This window comes from Lotus japonicus, chromosome 6 (assembly GCF_012489685.1).
Source record: "Lotus japonicus ecotype B-129 chromosome 6, LjGifu_v1.2".
NCBI classification, from domain to species: Eukaryota; Viridiplantae; Streptophyta; class Magnoliopsida; order Fabales; family Fabaceae; genus Lotus; species Lotus japonicus.
This window is the reverse complement of record NC_080046.1, coordinates 19,987,058-19,999,953: the sequence shown is the minus strand read 5'-3', so window position 1 is coordinate 19,999,953 and position 12,896 is coordinate 19,987,058. Positions and strand designations below refer to the sequence as shown.

Sequence of the window (12,896 nt, the reverse complement as noted above, 5' to 3'; positions counted from 1 at the left end):
AAGTAGGTGAGATGACCTAAATCAGTCATCTCAAACTCAACCTTCAGCATACTTTTTACCTTTTCAATCTCCTCTGAACTACTCCCAGTTATGAGGAGATCATCAACATACAAGCACAAGAGTAAAATGTTGCCAGAATTCCCTGTTTTAACATAAACTCCATGCTCAACACTGCATTTCTGAAAACCTGAACTAGTCAAGAAGGAATCAATTCTTCTGTTCCAGGCTCTTGGAGCCTGTTTCAGTCCATATAATGCTTTCTTTAGCCTGAGAACTTTGCTTTCACTTCCTTTGACTTCAAAACCAGGAGGTTGATCAATGTACACTTCTTCATCTAAAGGGCCATTTAAGAAGGCAAATTTGACATCTAGCTGCCAAAGACTCCAATTCCTCCAGCTAGCTATGGCCACAATCATTCGTATTGTTTCAAATCTGGCTACAGGAGCAAAAACCTCAGAATAATCAACTCCGGCTCTTTGCATAAACCTTTTAGATGAAGAAGTGTACATTGATCAACCTCCTGGTTTTGAAGTCAAAGGAAGTGAAAGCAAAGTTCTCAGGCTAAAGAAAGCATTATATGGACTGAAACAGGCTCCAAGAGCCTGGAACAGAAGAATTGATTCCTTCTTGACTAAAAGAGAGTAAAAGAGAGCACACTGGAATTGTACTGAAAATTTTTTGTATTGATATATTGTTCAAATCACTATCTGTTATTAGAGGCTTCTAGACTTTTATACACAGTGCTTAAAACGCACTCAACAAACTAATCAAATGTAAACCACTAGTAAGCTGACACATCAACAATTCTTATTTAACAAAACTAACTCTTGAATTATCATTTAACATTCTTCCTCGCCCCTCACGAACGCTTGAAGTGCGACTACCACCTTCCTCTTCTTCGTCCCAAACCCTGTTGTTCGGTGTGGGTATTTCTCTTCCTCTCCACTGCTCTCATTTTATCTATGATATGATGTGTTCTACTATTTTTTCCCTATTTTTATTATCATTTTCATGATTGTTTCTGCTTGTTTGGAGCTTCATGGGTATTTCTCTTCATGATTATTTCCCTTTACTGAGGTGTACATGCGAATTGAAGGAGTGTCTGTTGATATTGGGAAGATATTTTTGCATAAAGGTATCTACTTTGTCATTGGTTGCAGTGGCGGATCTAAGGCCTGGCTAGCTTGGGCACTTCCCCGGGCCCAAATTTTGTTTTAACTTGGGCCGCAAGGTCCTTTTTGGACCTATCATGCCTGGAAAGAAAAAAACTGCTCCTTTCTCTCTCTTCCTCTCTCGTTCTCTCAGTCTCTCGTTGCTCTTTCTCTCTCGGTGCCAATCAGTCCGCCCCTCAACACCGCTCCTCCTGCTTTCATGGCAGAAATCAGGCAGCTTGGTCTTCTCTCCAAGGATGTTTTCTTGAAGCAACCCAACCTCTTGGATCTTGAAGCACCAATTAAGATCCGTGGTATGTTTTCCTCAACCCTATGATTGTATTTCTTAGTCAATTTGATTATATTTCTTGATCATGTTAGTTTTGTGATGAACTAGAGATAAAGTTTGCAACTTGGGAAGCTTTGGTTTGTTTTCTTTTTGTTGTCGGTATGATTGTGTATATCTAACTCTCTACCCTCCAGAATTTGTGTTTGTTCAATTTAGAATTTTTAGTTTCTGAGATAGGCTTTAGAAGTATGAGATTTTGATTAGATTTGTTAAAATTCATTGTATTATCATGTCAAAGTAAAAGAAGCCCTTCCCCTTGAAAGAGAAGAACTCCTGTTAAATTTATTTTTGTGAGTGTTAAATTGTCTCTTCTTATATTATCCTACATTTGTTTTTGTCATAAAAGCATGGTTCATTCATTCAACTTGAGGTTTCCTCAACTTTATCTTAGTCTGGGCTCTAGATTATTTACAGCATGAGTAAGACAAATTTTAGAAACTTATTCTGAAATCTGAATGGACTTTCATGACACAAAATGAAGTATAACATTGTGGAAGTGAAATTTTCTCTGTCATCACATATTTTAACTTGTAATGGCACATGAATTTCTTCACTCAGCAATTCAAGTTCCTTAATTTACTATGATTGACAAGCCACTTCCGTTGGTATATGCTTTATGATACTACGATTTACCCATTCCACAATTTTCTATTGTCCTGAATGTTTTCATGCAGCTTCAACTGAAAACCTAGTGTGGTATACCTGATTTATGTGTGTGTCGTTACTTGTATTTTAAACTTAATTTTTATCTCAATTGCTGCTGGTTATATTCATAGAAATCTAAATTATGGGACTAGCAAGTTCATGATAAGACATTTAAGTTGTAAACAAGGCTGAATCTCTATTTTATCAATATATTACAATGAATTACACTTATTATATGACTGTTTGCAAGGTTCTTAAAAAAAAAAACTATTGCAGGGCATAAGTGCCCTTCTTGTGATTTGAGTCATTCTTGCTCTGCTTCCCATTTTCATTTTTGTTAGCTCTTTGGTATAATATGGCGAAGTTTGTTTGTATTTTTAATGATAACTCTTCCAACTTTTCATATGTTGGTAGGGTTTGCATTGATAAATTGTAATAAAGTTGGTGGATCCTAGAATGTTCTTTATTGCCATGATCCCCTTCCCTATGCTTGGGGAAATCAAAGAATTAATGTTTCCATGTCTTTTATAACTGTCGGAAGGATGAGATTTCCGTGCTTTATATGTTCAGTAAAGGTTTAAAATGATCAATGACTTGGAAGTCTAATTGCTTGAAATAGTGATTCTTTCCTTTTGGGGTTTAATGCCTAAACAAAGGTAAATCATTGTCGTTTTTTGCTAGGTTTATTGTTTCTGTATGTTAAAAAACTTACCTAGTTTAAATGGCTGTTAAATTACTGAAAGAAAATCTGGAAGCTGATAAAGTTGTTGTAACAATTCAATGAAATAGTATGCTTTTATAGCTTTTGTGAATGAAACTTCTTTTATCATTTTTCTGACATTGTTTGCTAGATTTTCTATATATTCCATGCTTCATTCCTGCTTCAAATTTCTATTGTTATATTTCTGGTTGAATTAAGTTTGAGTGTGTGTGAGGTCTCATTCTTGCGGTTCTCAAATTTGGTGCCATTATACATGATGTGTATCCGAATACCCGATTATGGTTTTCAAATTAGACACTTAGCTTAGCCTTGCCCAGGCTCCACAAAAATCCTAGCTCCGCCACTGGTTGATTGGGTGTAAGAGACGAAAAATATCACTATGAGATTTCTATTTTTGTGTACAAAAAAGTAAATGAAACGGGTATTCTCAGTTGACACCATTGCTCACTGAGGTATGTGAGTGAGTGAGTGAGTGTGTGTGTGTGAACAGTGATAATTTCTTGCTTCTTCTGTTCATTCATGTGCTAGTTTAGCCTCTCTTGAGCTTCTACTTGCATATATGGAAGATGGGGTAATTCTGCATTTTAATAATTCTTGCTGTTTAAATCGACATCTATTCCTCCAATTCTCAGTGTTACTACTAGGTTTTCCCTCTTTCTGGTATGTCATGTTATTAATAACTCTATTACTAGATTCAGAAGTCTAGGATTTTCTCAAATTATTGCTGTAGGTGTCTGTTTTGGTTGAGTGTGAGATTCTTTGGAATATAACTTGACAATGGCCAAAGTATTGGAATATTGCATCATGTTTTCTCATTCTGTTAAGTAATTTGATTTGATAGAGAGCTCAAAATAATCTCAGTTGTCTTTCCATTCAGCAAATTTTCAATGGTTTTTTTTTTTTTGAATTCTGTCTCACATTGATTTTTTCAGCATTTGCTTTGTAGTAGTTCTCGATTATTTTGAACCTTTAAGCTGTACTGAAATAGCGTATATTGTTGATTCTAATAATGGTGCTTGTAGTGAAGAAATTCTTTGTGATTTGTACAGGATGCCAGGGATACCGCACCCAGTACCAAACTATGCCGCCGCCTGTTTGATAAAATGCTTCAGTAACACCCACACCACACCAGTTAACAAACTATGTCTGAGTTATTCTTGCTGCTTTTGCGCCGGACCTGGAACAAACTCACTTCTCATTCTCCTCGTAACATCTTCTTCAATACCTCTACAACTGCGACGAGGGGTTTTAGCAGCAGCAAATACAAGCCCCTAGATTTGGATTTCACTCAACTTCCAATTTCTCGCCTCCCCACCATCATCATTATCGGCCGACCTAACGTTGGCAAGTCCGCCTTGTTCAACCGCCTTATTCAGAGGAGGGAAGCTCTCGTCTATAACACGCCAGAAGATCATGTCACCCGTGACATTCGTGAAGGTGTTGCCAAGTTGGGTAACTTGCGATTCAGAGTGCTGGACTCTGCTGGCTTGGAAACCGAATCTACCTCAGCCTCTTCCATCCTTCACCAAACCGCTTCCATCACTGCTAATCTCTTGCCAACCTCACACGTCGCTCTCTTCCTCACTGATGTAAGGCAAGTAGCACTGAAGCACGCAACCAACCAACCAACCTTATATATTCTCAATTCAAACTAGTAATGTCATGTGATTTCGTTTGTTCCTTTGCAGAGCTGGACTTCATCCTCTGGATCAGGAGGTTGGAAAATGGCTGCGGAAGAACACACCTCAGCTCAAACCTATTGTTGCCATGAATAAATCCGAGTCACTCTTCAATGCCGATGCTTCTCTGGCCGCGGCTGGTAATGAAATGTGCCGGTTAGGATTTGGGGATCCTATTGCTATTTCTGCTAAGACTGGACTGGGCATGCATGACTTGTATCTCTCTCTCAAGCCCCTCCTTGAGGACTACATGCTTCGCATATTAAATGTTAATGGTAACTGAACTCAACCCCCAATTGTTATTTGATGAGGTAATTAAAGACTAACAGGAACTATAGATGAATAAAGAGACAGAAACGAAGTTTGTATTGATGAAGAAAAGGAAAATACAGATTAGGATAGTAGTGTATTGCTAGAAAACTCTAACAACCCAAAGAGAAGCTCGAATGGCTTTCTCTCCCTAAAGAGATTCCTCTTTCTCTCTCTATAATAGAAATGCAATCCTCCATGCCCCTGTCAACCACACCTCATCATTCCTTATACTCACTCCCTAACTAACTCATTCTTCTCTCCTGGCCTTTGGACAGCTCAGCAGCTTTCCCTTTCTTTCTCGTGTAGACTTTCCATATTGTGGGCTTACCAAGGCCCAAGTTCCCTTGAATATTTGAGTTTCTATCAACTCCTGCCTCCTTAGGAACAGCCTTGTCCTCAAGGCAGAATTCAGGAAACTGTCCTGCAAGAACCTCATCATCTTCCCAGGTTACATCATCTAAGGACTTGTGCTTCCACTTGAATAAACTTTGATGGACCTCTCTGTCTCCTTGCCTAATAGTCCTGGAGCCCAGTATTGACTCAGGATACACATCAGCAACTTCATCAATGCCTAAATCTCTAGGCAATTCTCCTTGCACCTGATAGTTTCCCACTGCTCGTTTCAGGAGGGACACATGGAAAACAGGGTGGATTCTGGAGTCTTCTAGTAATTTGAGTTTGTAAGCCACAGCCCCTATTTGAGCTTCAATCTGAAATGGGCCATAGAACCTAGCAGCCAGCTTCTGGTTAATTCTCTTAACTACTGAATGTTGCCTGTGGGGTCTGAGCTTAAGAAACACCCATTCCCCTACTCCAAAACTTAAGTCCCTTCTCTTCTTGTTAGCATAACTGGCCATTTGTTCCTGAGCTTTCTTCAAGTGTGCCCTGAGTTTCCTTAGAGCTTCATCTCTTTCACTTAGTTCTAAAGCAACAGCTGCCACTTTAGTTTCATTTGAGAGAAACCTTACCAAGGGGGGAGCTTTCCTTCCATAGACCACTTCAAATGGAGTCAAACCCATAGAGCTATGGAAGGTAGAATTGTACCAAAATTCAGCGCAAGGGACCCAATAGGACCATGACTTAGGATGATCTGAAGCAAAGCACCTGAGGTAACTCTCCAAACATCTATTGATGACCTCAGTCTGACCATCAGTCTCAGGATGATAGGCTGAGCTCATTTTCAATTTGGTCCCTTGCAGTTTGAATAGCTCTGCCCAGAAGTGACTAACAAAAATGGGATCTCTATCACTGATGACAGTGCTTGGCACCCCATGTAGCCTTACAATCTCTCTGGTAAACACCTCAGCAATAGATTTGGCAGTGTAAGGATGCTTGAGTAAGATGAAGTGACTGTATTTGGATAATCTATCCACCACTACCAGAATTGCTTTATAACCCTTTGATTTAGGAAGCCCTGTAATGAAGTCTAGTGAGAGATCCTCCCATACTGCATTAGGAATCGGAAGAGGTTGTAGTAGACCCCCAGGAGATGTGGAACTGTATTTTTGCCTTTGGCAGACATCACAAGATCTCACAAAGTCTCTAACTGTCTTCTGCATGCCTACCCAATAGAGTGAATCTGCCAGTCGTCTATAGGTTCTAAAAAACCCTGAATGCCCCCCAGAAGGAGAACTATGGTATTCTTGCAACAGCCAAGGAATTGAGGGAGATGTGGGGGAGAGTACCAATCTGCCATGATACAAGAGAACCCCTTGCTGAACAAAAACCCAGGTTTGGACTGAGGGTTACTCTGAACTTCTTGAAGGAACTTCTGAATGTAAGGATCATGGGCTATCTCCTCCAAAAGTTTCTTCCTATCATCCCACACAGGAAAAGACAACAGAGTTTTGAGCTCCTCCTCATCAAAGCACCTTGAAAGAGCATCAGCTGCCTTGTTTTCTTGCCCTGGCTTGTATTTTACCTCAAACTGGTAACCCAGAAGCTTTGCCAACCAACACTGCTGATCTGGAGAAGTTATCTTCTGCTGCAAAAAGTGTTTCAAACTCCTGTGATCAGTATACACCACAAAAGCCTTCCCCAACAAGTAGTGCCTCCAGTGTTGGATGCACAAAACCAGTGCCATCAGCTCCTTTTCATACTCAGATTTTGCCAAATTCCCCATAGACAGGGCCTTACTGAAAAAAGCTATGGGCTGTCTTTTTTGCATTAACACAACTCCAATGCCCCTCCCTGCTGCATCACATTCCACCTCAAAAGGCTCATCAAAGTTGGGCAAAGCTAGCACAGGAGAGCTTGTCATGACCACTTTCAATTGTTGGAAAGCCTTCTGTGCCTCAAGTCCCCAAGAAAAATTGTCTTTCTTGGTCAGCTCAGTGAGTGGTCTTGCCATTTTGCCATAGTCTTTGATAAACTTCCTATAGTAGCCAGTTAAGCCCAAGAACCCTCTCACTCCTTTGACATTTTTGGGTGTTGGCCAATCCACAATACACTGGATCTTCTCTGGATCCACTGCAACTCCAGCTCCTGAAATGATGTGGCCCAAGTAGTCTATTTGTGCACATCCAAATTTACACTTAGTCTGGTTTGCTACAAAACAATTATCCAGTAACACTGTCAAAACAGTTCTAAGGTGATCTTGATGCTCTAACATAGTCTTACTATAGATTAGAATATCATCAAAGAAGACCAAGACAAATTTTCTCAAGTAGGGCCTAAAAATGTCATTCATTATAGCTTGAAAAGTTGCTGGTGCATTCATCAACCCAAATGGCATTACCAAGTATTCATAATGACCATTATGAGTCTTAAAAGCAGTTTTAGGAATGTCCTCTTCATGGACTCTAATTTGATGGTAACCAGACTTTAAGTCAATTTTGGAAAAAATAGCAGCACCATTTAATTCATCTAAAAGCTCATCTACAATGGGAATAGGATACTTATCTGGGATTGTAGCTTTGTTCAAAGCTCGATAATCCACACACATTCTCCAGCTTTTGTCTTTCTTCTTCACTAGGATTACAGGACTTGAATAGGCACTCATACTTGGCCTAATGATTCCAGCTTCCATCAGTTCTGCCACTTGTCTCTCAATTTCCTCCTTTTGATGGTGTGGGTATCTATAGGGCCTAACATTGATAGTTCCATGACCTGGAATCAAATTGATTTGGTGCACCTTGGTTCTGACAGGAGGCAATTGAATTTTCTTGGAGAAAACTGCTTGGAATTCCTCCAGCACATTCTTGATCATCAAAGGTACTTCGAGTACTGCTTTGGCCATCTCTGAGGTTTGCAGTTGAGGTCCCCAATACTCTAATTGTATTCTGCCCTGAGTGTTGCTGAGAAATGCGTGAAGGTTGCTTTGCTTGCTATCCTTGATCCTCATACCCTGCAATTTCACCACTTCATTCCCATACACAAACTGCATAGTCAAGAACTTTGTCAAATAACCACTTAATCCCAAAAGCTTAAGCTGTTGGGTAAGGGCAACTTTAATGGTTTTATATTATATTCTAACACGCCCCCTCACGCAAGAGCCCTTTGGGCTTGAAGCGTGGACAAATGCACAGGCCCACCTACCAAGTGCTTAATTAAATTCCACTTTTTAATTAGAAAGTGAGGGGAGCGAGGATCGAACTCTAGACCTCTCGGTCATAAAGGCTCTGATACCATGTCAAATAACCACTTAATCCCAAAAGCTTAAGCTGTTGGGTAAGGACAACTTTAATGGTTTTATATTATATTCTAACAAACTTCCAATCCATTATCACCTCTCCCAAAGTGCTAAGCCAAGCCACACCTAGCACCATGTCCAGTCCCCCAGCTCCAAAACCAGTGCATCAATAACAATCTCAATCTTTCCCAGTCGTGCTTTGATTCCCTTGCAGATCCCTATTGACATCACCCTATGCCCATCTCCGAGCTTGATGCTCTTTGACAAAGGAGTGATTATCAAACCCAGTGCAGCGACGACCTTGGGTGAAATGAAATTGTGGCTTGCTCCACTATCCACTAAGATCAGCAATTCCACACTACCTACTTGACCTAATATTTTCATGGTTTGATGCTCACCCAAACACCCCAATACTCCCATGAGTTTACACTCCACAGTTTCCTCTTCTTCGCACACTTCAGGTTCACCCTCCTCAAGCATTACGATTTCACCATCTTCATCAATGGTTTCTCCCTCACCAAGAATCAAGACTCGCAGGGATCGTTCTGGGCATTTATGCAAGGTGGGGTGATATTTCCCTCCACACTTGAAGCACAACCCCTTGGCTCGCCTCTCGGCGATTTCGTCCACCTGGAAACTTCTGACCCCCTTCCATCGCTCCGACGACCCTGAGCGGTGGTCGCCGTCGCTCTTGCGCGCTGTCAAGCCCGGCAGCGAGGAAACACTCGCGTTGGACCCAGCGGAACTGAAAGATCGGTCTGGTTTGACCCACCGGGTTTAGAGAAGCGGGCCACATCTTTACTTCCCAGCCCACTCTTGTTAGCAAACGACCCGGCCCAATTTCCCTGACCCGAACGCTCGTACCCAAGTCGTTTTACAACCCGTTTACCTTCATCCTCATCTCCTTCCTTGAGTTCATCCTCTACGTCCTTTGCGATGCGCATCATCTCCATGCGAGTGCTTGGATTTAGAGTTCGCACGCGTCGACGAATCGTCGGTTTCAACCCGCTCATGAAGTAACCCAGGTATTGGTCCTCCGGTAACCTTCCCACCTGAGATGAGAGAAGCTCGAATGCCTCCACGAACTCCTCCACGCTTCCGCGTTGTCGAAGCGTCGACAGCTCCTCAAATGGGTTTTCCAATCGACGTCCTCCGTAACGAGCGATCAATGCTCGTTTGAGCTTTTCCCAAGATAACTCATCTTCTGTTTCCATCAACAAATTGAACCAATGGATCGTCGATCCTTCCATGCTCAAACGTGCCAGCTTCACTCGTAACTCATCTGGTGTGCCCTGCACATCAAAATAGATCTCCGCTCGCGTAATCCAGGCCACTGGGTCATCTCCTTCGAACATGGGTAGCTTCACCTTCTTCCCGGCAAGGCGCGACTCACCCAGATTGGAGTCCCCTGTCGAGGCTTCCCTTTCGTAGACCACCTTTTTCCCCACTTGCTTACTGAGCTCAGTAAGCACTAGACTCTGCTGCTGCATCTGGAGTGCAAGTTCCTGCTGCGTCGCAGTCACTGTACCCATCTGACTTTCCAGAGCTTCCATTCGATCAGTCATTTTGGGTGGCATCTACCAACACTGGTTCCAGAGATGGTGTTGATTGATCCGGCAGGTCGGAGCAATTGATGAGGTAATTAAAGACTAACAGGAACTATAGATGAATAAAGAGACTGAAACGAAGTTTGTATTGATGAAGAAAAGGAAAATACAGATTAGGATAGTAGTGTATTGCTAGAAAACTCTAACAACCCAAAGAGAAGCTCGAATGGCTTTCTCTACCTAAAGAGATTCCTCTTTCTCTCTCTATAACAGAAATGCAATCCTCCATGCCCCTGTCAACCACACCTCATCATTCCTTATACTCACTCCCTAACTAACTCATTCTTCTCTCCTGGCCTTTGGACAGCTCAGCAGCTTTCTCTTTCTTTCTCGTGTAGACTTTCCATATTGTGGGCTTACCAAGGCCCAAGTTCCCTTAGCTCTTATTTGGGCTCTTATACACTATTCCGCACTATTTATGTGTCACATCAGATTTAAGAGTCTGCTAAGAGCCTGAAGTAGATTTTGTTCCAATGTATGGGCTCTTAAATTACTATTACAAGGGTCTCACCCGTGTCCCACCATACAGCATTAAATTATAATATATATTTTCACCCAATTTAGATTTAAAATTTAATACTAAATCAATACTATAATTAAATTTAATTATTTCCTTTTAATTTCCTTAATACTATAATTAAATATTAATGTTTGGGTTGAAAGTAAAAAAAAAAAATATTGGGCTGATCAAGGAGTCCAAAGATGATTTAAAAAAAATAGTCCAAAGATAAAAAACTGTCCAGGCCGGTCAAACCAGCCTAAACGGGCAAAAAACCGGCTCTAGCCGGTCAAAACCGGTCTGGAACCGGTCCACAACGGCTGGATGACCTGCTCAGCAGGTCACCCCCTATATAATGTTTTTTTCCTCTCTTCCTCACCCAAAACCCTAGCCGCTCCTACTCTCTCCTTCTCTCTGAAAACACGTCTTCTTCCTCCTCTCTTCATTTCTTCTTCTCTCTTCCTCTAAACCTCTCCCTTTCTTCCTCCTTTCTTCTCCCCTCTTCTTCACCGCTACCAAAACCTACCAAATCGAGTGACCACCACCAAACACCCACCACTGCAACCTAACCGCCACCAAACACCCACCACCGCAACCAAAAACCCACCTCACCGCCACTGACCCACCACAAAACAACCCTCACCGCCACCAATTTTTCGCACATGCAAAGCAATAGCAGTCCAGATCAATGTTTCAAGCTCTAGATCGGTAGTTCCAGTAGCAGATCGGTGACATGCAAGAACAGATCTCAGATCGGAGCTATATTGTTTTTTTTTTTCATTGTAAAAATTTAATCTTTGAGAAATTTTCTTCCTTTATCTAATGAAAATGAAATGTTGATTTTTTGTTGTTAATTGATGAATTTCTGGTAAAACTTGTGTCTATGTTCATCTTCTTTTCTCATTCTGTTATTGTTCCCTCGTTTTCTTGTTGATGGATGTGAGAGAAGATAATAATTTTTTAATGTAAGAGCCCATAAAGCAAGAGCTCTTGCAGAAGAGCCTTTGCACTGTAGCTAAGAGCTTGAAGGCTCTCTCCAACGCACAGAAAAAATAAGAGCCGGCTCTTAAGCCCTCCAGTCGGGCTAAGAGGCCAGCGTTGGAGATGCTCTTAGAGTATGTTAAATGCTTACAGTAATTTTATTATTTATCAGTTCACAAGCTTGATTCTAGATTCTTGAACTGTGTGAAGTCATGATTAGCTGCTCAGTAACCATTGTTGCCTTGTCATCTAGAGAGGTAACCGGTCACCAGACCCCCACAGAGATTAGAGAAGAATGACACTCCAATCCATAGACCCATGTATAAGGGCTGCCACCCCACGTTTTTTATCAAACGAAAAAGATGAGATAGTAATGTGACTTACACTGCGCAGGTCCAGTCAAATCGATGTTAACCACCACCTAATTAGTTCAACAATATTAAGAACTATAGTTAAAAAAAAACAAAACTCAAAAGGTGTTGAGATCTGCTAGATGTTGAGGTATCGATAGATATAAATGCTGACAACTCTTTGTCATATAAATGATAAGGAAATATAATTCTGTTAAGTAAACATAAAGTGACAAACCTATCAGATTTTACACATGCGAGAAAGGGGTTTAAAAACCAATAAGGAATAGGAAGTTAACAATTACATTGGTATGGTCCGTCTAATAGACTTCCCCCCAACTTTAGAAATAGAGCTAGCTGCTTGAATAATTAGTAGAAGCTTTTTTTTGTGGTACAAATAATTTGTAGAAGCTGATCCAGATACTTCAAATTAGTTTTTATTTATTTAAAAAAATCTATACCTTTGATTAGATAAAAAAATTGGTGAATTTTTTTTTATTATAGGTTACAGGTTCGAACCCCCGCTAACCCTCTGAGATGATGCTCTTTAAGCTGGATAACTTTCCCTGCCTTGGACTAGAGCACCGTCCCCTCACCATATCTTTTTTACAGCCACATAATAAATTTGTTTGGTCTATACCTTTGTTTAGATATTTAGTGTTTAAAGTTTTCGCTCTCTAATTGTTTGGATTGTTTTCCTTGTGTACTCAAAAAAGGGCTAGCTCTTAGTTTATTTTCTGGTCTCTAGCCCATTGTTCACAAAAAACTCAAATTTTATTATGATATTTAGTTGAAATCATTATTTGACCAGAAACCATTATTTGACCAGAAACAAGTTGAGATCATCAATTTTAAACTTACCAATCAAAAACCAAACCTTTTTTTACATTATTTAAATTCCCCTTACACAAATTAATCCCTAGACCTACTCTTTCCATCCTTAGCTCTTATCACTTAATCTATCATTCGAT

General features: G+C 40.6%; 1 protein-coding gene across 3 annotated transcripts; it reads left to right on the top strand.

Moving 5' to 3' along the window:
• Window positions 1–829: 829 nt before the first annotated feature.
• Window positions 830–4,917, top strand: LOC130726944 (uncharacterized). Of its 3 annotated transcripts, none has more exons than XM_057578263.1 (4): window positions 841–926; window positions 1,161–1,465; window positions 3,916–4,460; window positions 4,555–4,917. In XM_057578263.1, the coding sequence occupies exons 3-4, from the start codon at window positions 4,009–4,011 to the stop codon at window positions 4,826–4,828; spliced, it is 726 nt and encodes a 241-aa protein (XP_057434246.1). In that variant the 5' UTR covers window positions 841–926; window positions 1,161–1,465; window positions 3,916–4,008; the 3' UTR covers window positions 4,829–4,917. The 3 variants fall into 3 exon arrangements, with proteins under 3 accessions (XP_057434244.1, XP_057434246.1, XP_057434245.1); XM_057578262.1 differs by having other exon boundaries at window positions 842–922; XM_057578261.1 differs by having other exon boundaries at window positions 830–1,465.
• The last annotated feature ends 7,979 nt before the right edge of the window (window positions 4,918–12,896 follow it).